Genomic DNA, 16,744 nt, shown 5'->3' with positions numbered 1-16,744 from the left:
ATCTGGAGAGAACCAGAATTGTTGCTGGCTGTTCCATTAGGGTTGGTGAAGTGGGAGGCTTTGTGGTGTCATTTTGTGTGACATGGTTTTGCAGAGAGGTAGGGTACGGATGTTCTCTGCTGACCTGTGTTCATTGGCCCAGCATTTGGGCACTGTTGCTTGCACAGACCCTGTTACGGTAAAATCTGGGTGCGAGGCTGCTCTGCCACCCAGCTCGTCGGACTAAGTCCACAGGTCCCTGCGGAGGAAAATGAGCTCAGCCGGAGACAGGAGCAAGCTGCAGAAGATCCAAGTTTATTGCACAACAGGTTCAAGGCGAGATTGAACAGCGAGAAAGGGGTGACATGAACTTTTGAAACTTCCCTCCATGTCCCAGAATACAGTGCAAAATACATCCCAGTTACATCATGAACACATTAAGAAGAGGTTGGGTTACACAAATTACATCATGAATACATTAAGAAGAGGTTGGGTTACACAGGATTAACATATGGAGGAAGGAGGGGGAATATGCAGAGCTGGAGATATGTGCAGATAAGCACATCCTGAGTACCGGTGATGAGAAGACAATGGTCCATGTACTGGCATTGCCCGGAGGAAAGGCTTGGCAGAGTGATTTGACAGGATTAGGGTCTTGACACCTTGCTTGAGGGATTATGGAGGACAGGGGAGGTGTCATGGAGTCCTAGAGAAATTGAGCAAATTGGCACGTTTTTATAGATTTTAGTCCCTTTTGACATTGACAATTGGAAATAAATGGATATATTGTAGCGAAGAAGAAGGTGAAGAAGGCATGCCCCCCCTTCCGTATCAACCCTAACTTGTGAGGAGAGAGACTTCATCAGTGTTAAGGAAAAATCTAGGTGTGAGGCCGCTCAGTCACCCAGCTCATCGGGCAGAGCCCGCGGGTCCCTGCGGAATAAAGGAAGGAGTCCAGCCAACCGGAGCAAATAGCTGTAGACCAAAGTTTATTGCGCAATAGGTCCAAAGAGCAAATTTTGAACCCCGAGGATGGGGTGACAAAGACTTTTAAAACTTTCCCACCACATCCCAGAATACAGTTCAAAGGGGAGGGGTTAACCTTGGCAAACATGTCCAGACAAGTCCTTGGTACAAGATTAGCATAAGCAGACATGGCGGGGCAAGACTCAGGTATAAGATTAGCATAGACAAATATGTCTTAAGTACCCACCACCCAAAAGTACAATAGAAGTTCCTTTGCATGTCTGGAGCCTGAGGCGAGTCAGGGGATGAGATTTGGCTTCCTTTGGCTAACAATGAGCCCAGCAATTTTCACCTCTGGGAACTTCCTGGAGTCCTTTTTCAAGGGGAAAATAGCTTTGGAATGGAGGAAACTGGGAAAGGAGATCATTTTATATTATTTTAAAGCTAGGTAACTTCCCTGAGCTGTCAAGTTGGAAGGATACATTCAGGCATAATATTTGTAATATGTAACTTTAAAGATGTGCCCCCCCCCGTAATTTCCGTAACAATCAGGCAAGGTCTTCTTCCACCTGCCTGAGGCAGAAATCCAGTGAAAGCAAAGCTGATCTTTTATTGTCTGTTGCAACAGAGTCCTCACAGTTTTTAAATGTTTGCCTTTTGGCATGAAGAAGGACTTCCCCTTTTGCAAACGTCAGAAATACAGCACACGTAAGGCAGGGTTACAGTGGCTCAGGCAAATCAAGGTGTGACATTGCTAAGGATGTAGCAAGTTTCACATGGTTCCGGACACAGTTTTACACAAAGCATTTGCGTTTGAGAAAGACAACCAGGAAGCCAATCAGGCATCTCCTTTGCCAGGGATCAGCAAACCTTTTCAGCAGGAGGCCGGTCCACTGTCCCTCAGACCTTCTGCAGGGACGGACTATTTTGTGGGGGGGAATGAATGAATTCCCATGCCCCACAAACAACCCAGAGATGCATTTTAAATAAAAGCACACATTCTACTCATGTAAAAACACGCTGATTCCCAGACCGTCTGTGGGCCAGATTTAGAATGCAATTGGGCTGGATCTGGCCCCTGGGCCTTAGTATGCCTACCCATGCTCTATGCAGAGCATCTGAGCAAACAAAGGCAGATTCAGGTACTTCCACATAGGTTAGCTGCCCAAGTGATCTCAGGCTAGGGGAGGCATAGGCAAACTCCGGCCCTCCAGATGTTTTGGACTACAATTCCCATCATCCCTGACCACTAGTCCTGCTAGCTATGGATGGTGGGAATTGTAGTCCCAAACATCTGGAGGGCCGGAGTTTGTCTATGCCTGGGGTAGGGGAATAACGGAGGATTTCCCACAATGCAAAGAGGCAAGAATACATTGTTCTATGGGGAAACTCAGGTCTTCCTTGTTTTAACAGGCTAAAGTGAAAGTATACACTGGCATAAGTATATACTTATTTTCAAGTATATCTTGGGGACATGTGGCACACAACAGATGTATAGAGAAGGGAAAAGGGGAGGGGGGTATGTAATGGGCATTTTTCTGGTAACTCTTGGTAAGTAAAAGATGTGTAAAACTGCATAGAAATCATTAAAAGTGATTGCCAAGTAATTTCAGTTATATTATTTATTAATATTTGCTGTTGTTGTTGTTTAGCATTACTGGACATTTTCAGAAGGTAAAAATATTTGATTTTCCAAATGCAGTTTATGTGCCAAAACTGTAGGCTTGCCAAGCAAAATGTTGTCCAATCACAAAAATAATAGCAGATTTTAATTCCTCACACCCCCAAAAAAATATTTTCAAGACCCGCCCCCCCCTCGAGGAAATTTGCAAAAAAATTAAGTGCTACCCTCTAAAATGACACGCGCTACCTCAGCACCCAGCCAGCATGATCCTGGGTTGACTACCCCTGCCTTAAGGGGCAGGCTCTGTCCGGGTGATGACAGGGTTAAAAGCAAAGCGTCGGGGATGGGTTGCTAGGCAACGCGGCCGCCTCCCGAATCCAGGCCAAAGAGGTAGAATGGTTCCTGGCGCAGCCATCACTTCCGGTTCCCGATTAGCCACCCCTGTGCGAGAGGCGAGAGTGGCGGAAGCCGGCGGCGAGAAGGCAATGTAGATCTTTAAATAGAGACCGCTTGGTTGGAAGGGTCTCCATAATGCTGCACCTGGCGAATGTCTACCTGCCGAGCTGTCTCTGAAAGGCGTGGGAGGCTTTCATGTTCCAATGTTGTAAGAAAAATAGGTCCAATTCCCTTATGGGGTATCTAGAGCCTGTATAGGAGATCTCTATGGGTCGCAGTTAAAAAGCAGAGACAAAGGTCCGTATAGTTCAAGCCATGGTTTTCCCAGCAGTGATGTATGGAAGTGAGAGCTGGACCATCAAGAAGGCTGATGGCCGAAGAATTTATGCTTTTGAATTATGGTGCTGGAGGAGACTCTTGAGAGTCCCATGGACTGCAAGAAGATCAAACCTATCCATTTGGAAGGAAATCAGTCCTGAGTGCTCACTGGAAGGACAGATCCTGGAGCTGAGGCTCCAATACTTTGGCCACCTCATGAGAAGAGAAGACTCCCTGGAAAAGACCCTGATGTTGGGAAAGATGGAGGGCACAAGGAGAAGGGGACGACAGAGAACGAGATGGTGGGACAGTGTTCTCAAAGCTACCAGCATGAGTTTGACCAAACTGCGGGAGGCAGTGGAAGACAGGAGTGCCTGTTGTGCTCTGGTCCAGGGGGTCACGAAGAGGCAGACACGACTAAATGACTAAACGACAACAACAACAAATGGGTCACAGAGAAAGCAGAGGCCAAGCAGAGTAGATTGAAAGCAAAGCGGCTAGTAAGCCTGATCTTTATTTAAAGGAAATAAACTGTTTCAACAGGGTCCCCACTCACCACACGCAGGAGGAAGGAGAACCCCAAACAATGGTGCACAAACCCCTATATAGACTTTTGAAATATTGTTGGGGGGCGCTGCCTGGAAACGCCACCTTCGCTCCTTTAACATGCGGGTGGCAGGCGGAAACCCGACAGGTGCATATATGGAAAATAATTGTGTACAGCTGAAAACGTACCTATGGGACTGCCCCTCCTGGTATGCCCCGCAGAGGACCTTAAGGTCCGCAAATGACAACATTTTGGAGGTCCCAGGTCACAAGGTGGTTAGATTGATCTCAAGTAGGGCCAGGGCCTTTTCAGTACTGGCCCCAACCTGTTGGACCGCTCTGTCACAAGAGACTAAGGCCCTGCGGGACTTGACATCTTTCCGCAGGGCCTGCAAGACAGAACTGTTCCGCCTGGCCTTTAGTTTGGACTCAGTCTGACCCTTAAGTTTCCCTCCCCTTATGGTTTTGATCTATGGGCTACTATTAAAATGAGGCTGCATTTTAAATTGTATTTTAACCTGTATTTTAAATTGGGGTTTTTTTCCTCCCCCCCCCCCATTATGTTTTTATTGTAATTTTACTGGTGTTAGCCAGGGAGGGCGGGGTGTAAATAAAAAATTATTATTACTATTATTATTATTATTAAAATAAGATAAATTCAACAGCGTAAATGAGTTTTGATGGATGTAATAATGAAAAACTGACTGGTACGGTTTTTGTAAAATATGCAGGGATATAAGATATATGCAAAATGAACCATAGGAAGAGAAGGAGGGAAGTCGCTGATATCTTGAGTAGGTAAAACGTTGATTTGAAATTGTAATGTAGAAAATTTAATAAAAAATCGTATATATAAAAAGCAAAGGAGCCTGGGGGTGGGGAACGCCCGGAAAAAATAGGTGGTGGTGGGGGGGAACGATGCCCGTCCAGCTTTCTATTCCGCCCCCCACCTCTATAAAAGGTGGTGGGGGGATGTGAGGCTATATATTTCCACTACCTTCGCCCCGCAGAGGGAGGAGGTTGCCGGCTGCAACGGAGAACCTGAGCTGTCGTCTGAGAACCACCGGGACTGAGCCCCAGAGGGTGAAGGGGAAGGGAGAGGTGCATGATGGGAAAGGAGGAGGTGATGATGCTGGCAGTGGGTCCTTGTCGGGGATGCTGCAGCTGGATCTGTGCCTGTACCTGTGGGTATCCCAGCTGAGCTCCCCCAGGCGCAGGTTCCTGAGTTTAGCAGGGGCCCAAGATGGGAGGGGATGGGGGGTGGGGGTGGCTGGTTGGGGGCTGTGCCTGGGGGTCCCCCAGATTCAGCCCAGTGCTGAGTGCGAATCCTCCAGGGCTTGAAGCGACCCTCTCCCTCCCGGTGTGTTCCTGCAAGCAGGGCTGGCCCCCACCCAGGACAGGAAATATCTCTGCCAATGTTGGATCCCATCCCATGCAGGGATAAGGGCCAGTGGCGTAGCGTGGGTTGTCAGCACCCGGGGCAAGGCAAGTAATTTGCGCCCCCTAACCCATGGATTTGCGCCCCCTAACCTGTGGATTTGCGCCCCCTAACCCGTGGATTTGCACCCCCTAACCCTAACCCCCAGATGTTGCGCCCAGTGCGGCCGGGCCCCCCCTGCACCCCCCACGCTACGCCACTGATAAGGGCTTGCCTTGTGGGGTTAGTTCTGGAGATGTTGTGGGGCTGAAGCGGAGGGGGGCTTTTCCATTGAGAGAAGGGGGGGGTGACTGCAGCAGGAGGGGTGTGGTAAAAGTCTGTAAAACCATGGCCAGGGTCAGATTTAGGTTTGATGAGGCCCTAAGCTACTGAAGGTAATGGGGGCCTTTAGAGGTCCAGCTGTCCTTTGTCAACAACAAATTTTGTCACTGTTTTTTGTGTTGAATATATGCTATATGGTAATTTATGGACCTCTTAAGGGTGTTGGGTGTAGCTCTGCAAAGAGAAACTACAGTTCCCTGGAAAGTCTGCCCTTAACAGTTTTGGCTTCCCGCAAATAGACTTGTAATTTTGTGAAGTGTCTCCAGTTTCTTTTTTGCATACCTTCCTACAACTTTGGTACTTTTGCTGGAGACCTGTGGAAGTAAATTAAATTTGACATATTTATAGATATCTGCACTAGTGTGACAATCTGGAACCAGATTACATTTATTGTGTAGGCATACCTATAGAAATCTGTAGCCCTGCAACGATCTGCTATTGGATTAAATGCATAGTATAGGATTAAATGTATGTATAGACACAGCTATAGCGATCTGAGGCTGAGACATACCACTGAGTATGCATTAACAACAACAACAAAAATAATAATTTTTTATTTATACCCCGCCCTTCCCAGTTCAGAAAACCGGGCTCAGGGCAGCTAACAACAAATTTAAAACAATTGTTGCAACAAAAAACAGCATAAAATAAAGTATAAAACGTGAATAATAAAAAAATCAGAATAAAAAAATCAGTTTAGGGGGGAAATCCATCCAATAAACATTAGATGATCACCAGGGTCAGCTGGCTGAATTAGTCCTATTTGGGCCAACAAGGAGACCAGGGGAGAATTAGCTGTGGGATCCCAGAGCGGGTAATTTTCATAAAAAGGGGAGGGGGAGGGAAGGAAGAGGAATCAAAGATGAGGCTAAGTTCAAATTGAAAGCCAGGCAGAATTGCTCTGTCTTACAGGCCCTGCGGAAGGAAGTTAAATCCTGCATTGTGATTGAATTCCCTTTTCTACAAATAGAGGCCACCATGGACCAATATAGCATCCTAGGCCGCATTGGAGAAGGAGCCCATGGGATCGTTTTCAAAGCCAAGAACATAGAAGTAAGTGGGGTCTCACCTTTGACCAGGGATTGACTCTTGGTATTTTTCTCAAGCTCTGGGAGAAGAATGAGTCAAGCAGGGGAGCAGAGAGCTTTTGGGTTTCTTTCACTGCAGACAGGTGAGACTGTTGCCCTGAAGAAGGTGGCTCTCCGCAAGTTAGAGGATGGGATCCCCAATCAAGCACTTCGGGAGATCAAAGCCCTGCAGGAGATTGAGGAAAATCAACATGTGAGTAGCCGGTTTGAATTTCTTTTGTGTGTGTTTACCTCAGTTTTCCTGCCAATCTAGCAGTTCGAAAGCATGTCAAAGTGCAAGTAGATAAATAAGTACCGCTCCAGCGGGAAGGTACCAGTAAATGCCGTTTCCGTGCACTGCTCTGATTCGCCTGAAGCGGCTTAGTCATTCTGGCCACATGACCCGGAAGCTGTACTCTGGCTGCCTTGGCCAATAAAGCGAGATGAGCGCTGCAACCCCAGAGTCGGCCACGACTGGACCTAATGGTCAGGGGTCCCTTTACCTTTACCTACCTCAGTTTACCTTAGGCTGAGAAGAAGGGAGGTGGTTTGGGTTACGATAACCTTAGAAATAAGTTGTGTTAGTTGGCCAAAGCTGCTAGTTTCTTAAACCTTGGATCTGGAATTCCATGCTACTGCAGTAGGATGCAAATGACATTGTGTCAACTGGACAAATCTGCTTTTGTTTGCCAGTTGCTGTTTTTTTTAAAAAATTGCACGTTTGCATTTTAAAATATTTGTCACACTGTACAGTGGTACCTCGGGTTACATACGCTTCAGGTTACATACGCTTCAGGTTACAGACTCCGCTAACCCGGAAATAGTGCTTCAGGTTAAGAACTTTGCTTCAGGATGAGAACAGAAATTGTGCTCTGGTGGTGTGGCGGCAGCGGGAGGCCCATTAGTTAAAGTGGTGCTTCAGGTTAAGAACAGTTTCAGGTTAAGAACGGACCTCCAGAATGAATTAAGTACTTAACCCGAGGTACCACTGTATGAGATTTTGTCTAGGCCCGGAAAAAGAAACGCAATCAATAAATAAATATTGGCGATGGGAGGTGGGGCTGATGCTGAGGCAAAGATGTGCCTAAAGCCATTTCATTGGTTTATGGCTGAGGTGGGGTTTGAGGGGCAAGGGCCGCGACACAGTTGTAGAGGATCTGTTGTGCATGCAGAAGATCCCAGATTCGACCCCCATCGGCATCTCCAGAAACATAGCTGTCAACATTTTTCTTTTTTTAAGGGAAATTCTCTTATTCTGAATAGGATTCCTTACAAGATTCCTGATTTCTCTCTCGGCCTTTCTTTCTTTCTGTTTTTAATGATCCTTTTATTTGATTTTTTAAAAGAAGAAAGAAAAAGAAAATAAACATACATCAAAAAACAGTACAAAATCCAAATATTGAGATTATTCTGAATCTTCTGACTTCCCTCTATGCCTTCCATGGAACCTTTTGATTCTGTTTTCAATTGCATATTGAAAAACCTCTCCAGTTTTTCATCTTCCTAGTTTATCTATACATTCTGCTACATTACAAGTGTATTTAAAATCCTGCTAATGTTTTGACCTGTTTACAATGATCTTGTATATGCATTATAAACATTTCCCATTCTTTTTTAAATTTCTTCTTGATTCCTGAGCTTTCCAGTTAATTTTGCCATTTCGGCATAGTCCATCAACTTGATTTCCCATTCTAGTCTCTCGGCCTTTTGTCTACTACACATTGAAGAGTCAGAAGGCAGTTCCTTCTCTCTCTCTCCCCAGGTGGTGAAGCTGAAGGATTTCTTCCCCCACGGCACAGGCTTTGTGCTCGTCTTCGAATACATGCTGTCCGACTTGTCGGAGGTCATCCGCAACTCCGAGCAACCACTTACCGAGGCCCAAGTCAAAGGCTACATGCTGATGCTGCTCAAGGGCGTGGACTTCTGCCATGCCAACTCCATCATGCATCGGGTGAGGCCTGCTCTGGCTACCAGATTGCTTTCTTCTCACCTTTTCTCACCTGTTTGCGCTGTACTCCTCTTCACCCCTCAGCTCTTTAAAAACTGCAGGTATTTCTGAACTCCTCCCTGTCCTTTTCAGGATCTGAAACCGGCCAATTTGCTGATCAGCTCCACAGGTCAGCTGAAAATTGCTGATTTTGGGCTGGCCAGAGTGTTCACCAGCGATGGGGAGAGACTGTATAGCCACCAAGTGGCCACCAGGTGAGTCGGGATGGGCAGGGGGTGTTGGCTGAGCATAAAGCCAGGGAAGGGAGAGCCCAATCCCTTGCTCCTGCTTTAACGACAACAACAAGAAACAGCTCTCCTTCTATGGTACTTGCAGTCTGGCTTAGCATTGAGAATGCTGTGGAGTTTGATGGCTGCCAGGAACTGTCTCTCGAGATTAGTGAGAAGTGTTGAGCCTGGTAGCTGGAGCTGGGAAGCACTAGAGGCGAATGAGTTTTGGTATCCTCAAAGATGTGACTCGCCTAACCTTTCTGCATTAGGTGGTACCGGGCTCCCGAACTCCTGTACGGTGCTCGGAAATATGACGAAGGTGTGGATCTCTGGTGAGTATATTTGCCCTGTCCTTTGCTACAAAGCAGGGATAGGGAACCTGTGGCCCTCCAGATGTCGTTGGACTACATCTCCCATCATCTCTGACCATTGGCCATGCTGTCTGCTGAGGATAATGGACGCCTGAAGGCTCACCACAGTTTTCCCGTGTTATAAGAAAAAACTGCTCCTTTTCCCCTATGGGGTACCCAAGAGCCCATATAGAGTCCTTTTTTAGGTTCTCTATTGGTAGGAGAAAATAACAGAGACAAACCAGAAAATATTGAGAAGCAAAACAGGAGGAGGGCTCAGATGGTTTCCTCAGTGCAGCAGGACAGACCGGCCACCTTTCTCTTGGTGGACCTGAACGGTAGTGAATGAACAAGTCTTGCAGTTCCTAAGCAACTGTTACAGATTTACTGTGTGCAGCCATTAACAGTGCAGCATGTGGGGGGGGTGAGATAATGGGGGTGTCTGTTGCTGCTGAAACACTCCCCCCCCCCGATTTCCTAGGCACATATGACTTTTGGCTAGTGAGTGCATCAGCCTGGAGTTGCTTCTGCACATATAAACGGCCTCGGCCCAGTATACCTGAAGGAACGTCTCCACCCCCATTGTGGACCCCGAGGTCCAGCTCCAAGGGCCTTCGGGAAGTTCCCACACTGTGAGGTTACAGGGAACCAGGCAGAGGGCCTTCTCGGTAGTGGCACCTGCTCTGTGGAACGCCCTCCCATCAGATGTTAAGGAAATAAACAACTATCTGACTTTAAGACATCTGAAGGCAGCCCTGTTTAGGGACATTTTTAATGTTTGATGTTTTATTGTATTAATACTTTGTTGGGAGCCTCCCAGAGTGGCTGGGGAAACCCAGCCAGATGGGTGGAGTATAAATAAAATATTATTATTAAAATTAAAAGTTATATTGGAGCCCAAGATGAACCTCAGGGCAATGATATACAACAGAGATCAACTGGTTTAGCCATCATGCAGAAGGAATCTTGTCAGCTGTGGCTTTGTGAGCATGAGGAACACATTTAATACTTGTTTATGTACTGCTTAGTGCCCCAAAAGGCTTCTAAGGAGTTTACAAAATAAAAAAGGCAGGTTACATAAACCTTTCATAGGATTTGCTTGGGGTGTCTGTGTGTGTGGAAGACATACACACTATAAAACGAAGCCAGTTTGGTGCCTATTTAACTATCAAGCCTCTCAGCTAGAAATCCAAAATTTCTTCACACCCTTTCAGCAGTACAAAACTGTCCAGTTCCACACCAGTTTGAATATGCAGTGCAGAACCCAAAACAAGGATGTGGTTGGTTTCTGAGCCTTGTGCATTTCACCTCTCTTTTGACCTGTTTCAGCCATCCACCCTCTCTCTCCAGTGTGGTGAGAGCCAGTGTGGTGTAGTGGTTAAGAGCGGTAGACTCGTAATCTGGGGAACTGGGTTTGCATCCCTGCTCCTCCACCTGCAGCTGCTGGGTGACCTTGGGCCAGTCACACTTCTCTGAAGTCTCTCAGCCTCACTCACCTCACAGAGTGTTTGTTGTGGGAGAGGAAGGGAAAGGAGAATGTTAGACGCTTTGAGACTCCTTAAGGGGAGTGAAAGGCGGGATATCAAATCGAAACTCTCTCTCTCTCTCTCTCTCTCTCTCTCTCTCTCTCTCTCTCCCCTTTGACCAGGGCTGTGGGATGCATCTTTGCTGAACTTCTCAACAACTCCCCACTTTTCCCTGGAGAAAACGATATTGAGCAGCTGTGCTGTGTCCTCCGAGTCCTTGGGACCCCAAACCAGAAGATCTGGCCGGTGGGTTTGGTAGTTATAGGATTGCCCCCAGGGGTTGCGGGTCAGTGTCCCGTCCTTTTGTCTCTGGGATGAATGGGGTGAGTTTAAAAACAAAGAAGCTTGAGGTCTCACGTTTCCCAACTTCTGTTTGGGAGCAGGAGATCACAGAGTTGCCCGACTACAACAAGATTTCCTTCAAAGAGAAGCTGCCAATTCCTCTGGAGCAGGTGGTGCCCGACGCCTCCCCACAAGCCGTGCAGCTCCTGAAACAGTTCCTGGTCTATCCTTCCAAGCAGCGTGTTCAGGCAGCACAGGTAAGAGATACAAGGAGGTTCCTAGCTGGCCTTTGCAGATACCAGAGCAGGGAACAGGGCGAGGAATTCTGTTGGGTTGTAGGAAGTGAGTACAGTCATACCTTGGGTTACAGCCGCTTCAGGTTGTGTTTTTTCAGGTTGTGGACCGCCGAAACCCAGAAATACCAAAATGGGTTATGTTATGTACTGAGTTGAATAGGATCCAAAATGCAGCAGTCTGATTGGTCCTAGAACAATAGGATCCAGAATGCAGCAGTCTGATTAGTCCACAGGAGCCACTCAATCCAGCTCCAGGTGGAAGTGAATCCGCAACCTGATTGGCCTACAGGAGAATCCCGGAATTAGCCAATCAAGTGGGGCCCATTGTGTAAATAATGTATATAAAGCAGACACTCTGGGGGAACTTCCATTCCTCCTCACCACTATGAGCTGAATAAAGAGCATGAAATCCACTCATGACTGAGTATATTTCAGGTTACTTACTTATTTACAGGGTTTCAGTGGTCGCACATGTGGAGAAGCGCTAAATTGTGCTTTGCACATGCGCAGAAGTGCCAAATCGCAACATGCAGGTTGTGAACATGCATCCCGCATGGATCGCATTCGCAACCCAAGCGTCCACTGTACTGGGTGCACACTGTACAGTGGTACCTCGCAAGACGAAATTAATTCGTTCTGTGAGTTTTTTCGTCTTGCGATTTTTTCGTCTTGGGAAGCACGGACTTTGGAAAAGCTTCAAAAATCACCAAAGTCTTCAAAAACCTCAAAAAAGGCTACCACACCGCGTGCTATGAGTTGCTCCTCGAAGTGAATGCACGGTTTTAAGAAAAAGGAAACAAACTTGCAAGACGTTTTTGTCTTGCGAAGCAAGCCCATAGGGAAATTTGTCTTGCGAAGCAACTCAAAAAACGAAAAACTCTTTCGTCTTGCGAGTTTTTCGTTTTACGAGGCATTCGTCTTGCGAGGTACCACTGCACCTCAGGTTACATACACTTCAGGTTACAGACTCCGCTAACCCAGAAATAGTACCTCAGGTTAAGAACTTTGCTTCAGGATGAGAACAGAAATCGGGCTCCGGTGGCGTGGCAGCAGCAGGAGGCCCCTTTAGCTAAAGTGGTGCTTCAGGTTAAGAACAGTTTCAGGTTAAGAACAGGCCTCCAGAATGAATTAAGTTCTTAAGCCGAGGTACCACTGTAATGGCTGGTCGCCATACTTCAGTTGAATGCTGTTTAATAAATAGCGAAGTCAGACCTGCACACCTCTGTGAGCCTCCGAGGTCTGTGCAGGTCACCAGCTATGGGAATAGCAGGAATCTCACAGGTGGATGATTGTAGAATTGGTGCTTGGCGTAGTCCTGGCATTGGGTTGTCCCTGCCACGTGGTTCCTTCCTTTTGTCCCTTTGGGGAGCATCGGGAACTGGCAACTGGGGGAATTCTGTGCCCCATTCCCCTTTAGAATGTGCTCTCCAGGTGTCCTAGAAGAGGCCTTCACCATGAATACATGCCTCTTTTAAATACAGTCATACCTCATGTTACATTTGCTTCAGGTTGAGCGTTTTCAGGTTGCGTCTCGCGGCGACCTGGAAGTTACTTCTGGGTTTTGCCGCTTGCGCATGCGCATATGTACAAAACGACATGTGCATGCGCAGAAGCGGCGAATTGCGACCCGCGCACATGCAGACGTGGGTTGTGTTCTGCTCATGTTGCGAACGGGCCTCCGGAACGGATCCCGTTTGCAACCAGAGGTACCAATGTATGTGCATTCTTTTCTAGGCCTGGGGAGATGCATCTCACATCAACACATGCTTGGAACACTCAATGGAAAGGGCAGTTGTTGTGCTCCAAATTGCCACCAGAGGGCACCCCAGTCTATTTCCATTGGCCTTTCATGGGGCCTGGCTTTCCCATGTTCCCCGAGGGAGGGGGTGAGAGGACACCCAACTCACTGTTTGAATGTGGCTGTTTATTTAGATGCATGAATGGCAATTAGTAATTGAAGTTCAGATAACGAAGAAATGTGTGTGTGGGGGGGGGTTCGGGGTAATGGAGGGGAAGGGAAGAGACAGTCTAGGTTCCAGGGTCATTTCTATACAATACACTTAAAAGTGTATTGCTCAGAGTTTTTTTTTTTAATGTATTTTTATTAAAGCTTTTCTTGATTTACAAAAGTATGTGCAATGTCTCTCATGTTCTTTTTTTTCTCATGTAACATTTTTACAAATCAGTTTCATTTGTTGAGCTATTAGGAAGAAAACGGGGTGTGCAGAGGTTTTCAACCTTTTTGAGTCCGTGGCTCCTTTGACCAACTACATTCTTTATGTGGCACCCATGTGGGGCTCAGGAGCCCACCCTGCAGAGCTGGCAGCCTCTCACCCTTTTTCATTTTTTAAAATATATTTTTATTAATTTTTACATATCATTCCCAACCATCTTATAACATATTTCCTTATCTTATACAAAGTTTTGGACTTCCATCAACCACATCTGAAGATTTTTCAATCTTTATCACTTAATCTACATTTCTTAATTTCCCTATTACTTTTAATTGTCCTGAACTAATAATTCACTTCATAAACTTCTCTGCAATATTTTGCACAATCCTCCTTGCAAAACTTCTTGCAGTCCTGCTGCCTCTCACCCTTTTTCAAACACCCTCCTTTGTGGCGCGTTCCCTCAGCCTCCTCTCCCCGCTCCTTGGGAGTCCTCTGGGCAGCCACTGCTACCGTCCTTGGTCTCTGATCTGCCCCTGCCCCAAAGAGAGGTGCCTTCTCACACTGCCCCTTAAGGGCCTGGGACCTGTCTGGCCATTCCCAACAGCAAGGGCTGGTGGACTGGCTGGCTGGGCTCCCTAGTCTGCTTGCTTCTTTACTCCAAGGCCACCTCAGCTCCTGGCAACCAGCCCCCCCATGCCAGCTCCAGAGGCACAAATTCGCCTGGGGAGCTTGCAGCCAGGGCTGCTGCAACAAACAGCTGTGCAAGCCTTTGGGGAGGCAGAGAAGCAAGAGGACATCAGAGGAGAGAGGGAAGGAAAGAGGGACAGAGTCTGCCAGGGTTGCCCACGGCACCCCAGACCATCATTCCAGGCAACCCAAGGGGCCACAGCACACTGGTTGAAAACCTCTGTCCTAGAGAATCCTGGAAATGGTAGCTTACCTCTCACTGAGCTGCAATTCCTAATACCCTTAACAAAGGACAGTTCCCAGGATTCATTGAGGAAAGTCCTTAAATGTGTGTTAAATGTGCTTTAAATGTATGGTATGGATGAGATCCCAGTTTGCATGCATAGGACCTTCTTCAGCCTCCATGCACAACTTGGTTTACCTCTGAATACCTTGTGTTAAAGCAAATGTGGAGAAACCAACCATCACCCAGTATAGCATCTAGATCAAGGGAAGTAATAGTGCCACTGTATTCTGCTCTGGTCAGACCTCACCTGGAGTACTGTGTCCAGTTCTGGGCACCACAGTTCAAGAAGGACACTGACAAACTGGAACGTGTCCAGAGGAGGGCAACCAAAATGGTCAAAGGCCTGGAAACGATGCCTTATGAGGAACGGCTAAGGGAGCTGGGCATGTTTAGCCTGGAGAAGAGGAGGTTAAGGGGTGATATGATAGCCATGTTCAAATATATAAAAGGATGTCACATAGAGGAGGGAGAAAGGTTGTTTTCTGCTGCTCCAGAGAAGCGGACACGGAGCAATGGTTCCAAACTACAAGAAAGAAGATTCCACCTAAACATTAGGAAGAACTTCCTGACAGTAAGAGCTGTTTGACAGTGGAATTTGCTGCCCAGGAGTGTGGTGGAGTCTCCTTCTTTGGAGGTCTTTAAGCAGAGGCTTGACAACCATATGTCAGGAGTGCTCTGATGGTTTTTCCTGCTTGGCAGGGGGTTGGACTCGATGGCCCTTGTGGTCTCTTCCAACTCTATGATTCTATGATTCTATGACCTTCAAGCCTGTGAGCTGGCAGAGACCTCTTTTGGCTGGCTGCTTCTGGGCTGCAGGCACACCAGATGCTTGAAGCACATGGCTCCCCCCCAAGGGATCCTGGGAATTGTAGTTTATTAAGGGTGCTGGGAACCATAGCTCTTTGAAGGATAAACTACCACTCCTTAGATTCTTGGTGCAGGATTTGCTTGGTGGGCTAGTTGGCCCTTGGCTTCATCCAGCCCAGCCATTTAGTACTTCCTTCTCCAGGCGCTGTTGCACCCCTGAATGAAGGAATTTATTATTTCAGTCACAGACCAGTTCCAGCCCACATACAATATCAAGGAAGTCATAAATCATGATAGGGATACATTTGAATTTGCAATTAGGTTATAACAGGGACAATACAGTGGTACCTTGGGTTAAGTACTTAATTCGTTCTGGAGGTCCGTTCTTAACCTGAAACCGTTCTTAACCTGAAGCAGCACTTTAGCTAATAGGGCCTCCTGCTGCTGCTGCGCTGCCAGAGCACAATTTCTGTTCTCATCCTGAAGCAAACTTCTTAACCTGAAGCACTATTTCTAGGTTAGCGGAGTCTGTAACCTGAAGCGTATGTAACCTGAAGCATATGTAACCCGAGGTACCGCTGTACAGATATAGCTACAGTTAAAAAATATACAAATTAAAACTTAGTCATTAACATATAACCTATAATTATCATTTAAAACCTTAATCATTATGATAGCACAGCTTGTTCCCTAAGTTTTATGGCAATCGCACAGCCCTTGGCTTCATCCAGCCCAACCATTCTGTACTTCCTTTCCTTCTGCAGGCGCTGTTGCACCCCTATTTCTTCACTCCCCCGCTGCCGGCCCACCACCTGGAGCTGCCCATCCCTCAGCGCGGGGGCAAAAAAGCCCACCAGGGCCCCCAGCACCAGCGTGACTTCCATGTGGAGCAGCCTCTGGAGGAGTCGGTGGTGGACCTGGAACTTGTGGCGCCTTACGTGGTTGACGTATGAAAAGACGGTCTCTTTGCTCTCCATGGGGCAGCGGGATTTCTGCTGGGTCAGGAGAGCTAGTTCATCTCAAGCAGGATTGAGCCGCTTCGTTGAACTGGCAGGAATGGGGTGGCAGAAGACAGAACTGGAGCAGGGGCTAGTTCATCTCAAGCAGGATTGAGCCGCTTCGTTGAACTGGCAGGAATGGGGTGGCAGAAGACAGAACTGGAGCAGGGGCAGCTGGCTATGTGGACAAGGGAAACTTCTCTTGCCTGAAATCCCCCTTGATGCTGCCGTGAAAGAGACAGGAGTGGACCATTTCCTTTTTCCTCTGGAGCAGAGTTGGAAACCTTGGGCACAAAGGGCTGCCAGACAAGTTGGCCTTGCCAGCCTCTTCTCCTTAAAAACCACCACTTTGGACCTTTCCTTCCAGGACTTTGGGGTGCTTTTAGCTCCCTGTTTCTGTGGTGAAGCTCTTCTGTAGCGGCTCCGTAGCAATGTTTTGTAATTAAATGATTTGGTAAAACAGTGA

The 16,744-nt window shown here is 47.2% G+C and overlaps 1 protein-coding gene across 7 annotated transcripts; it reads left to right on the top strand.

Moving 5' to 3' along the window:
* Positions 1–4,801: 4,801 nt before the first annotated feature.
* On the top strand, positions 4,802–16,744 carry CDK20 (cyclin dependent kinase 20). Of its 7 annotated transcripts, none has more exons than XM_081845485.1 (10): positions 4,802–4,952; positions 6,559–6,641; positions 6,756–6,869; positions 8,418–8,606; positions 8,736–8,857; positions 9,142–9,204; positions 10,871–10,994; positions 11,132–11,287; positions 16,045–16,372; positions 16,453–16,744. In XM_081845485.1, the coding sequence occupies exons 2-9, from the start codon at positions 6,567–6,569 to the stop codon at positions 16,231–16,233; spliced, it is 1,032 nt and encodes a 343-aa protein (XP_081701611.1). In that variant the 5' UTR covers positions 4,802–4,952; positions 6,559–6,566; the 3' UTR covers positions 16,234–16,372; positions 16,453–16,744. The 7 variants fall into 7 exon arrangements, with proteins under 7 accessions (XP_081701611.1, XP_081701610.1, XP_081701609.1 ...); XM_081845484.1 differs by having other exon boundaries at positions 4,911–5,013; XM_081845483.1 differs by having other exon boundaries at positions 4,942–5,040.

Source organism: Podarcis erhardii, assembly GCF_964252035.2.
Source record: "Podarcis erhardii genome assembly, chromosome: 17".
Taxonomy (NCBI): Eukaryota; Metazoa; Chordata; class Lepidosauria; order Squamata; family Lacertidae; genus Podarcis; species Podarcis erhardii.
The sequence above is the reverse complement of the archived record's forward strand: the minus strand, read 5'-3'. Positions and strand labels throughout refer to the sequence as shown.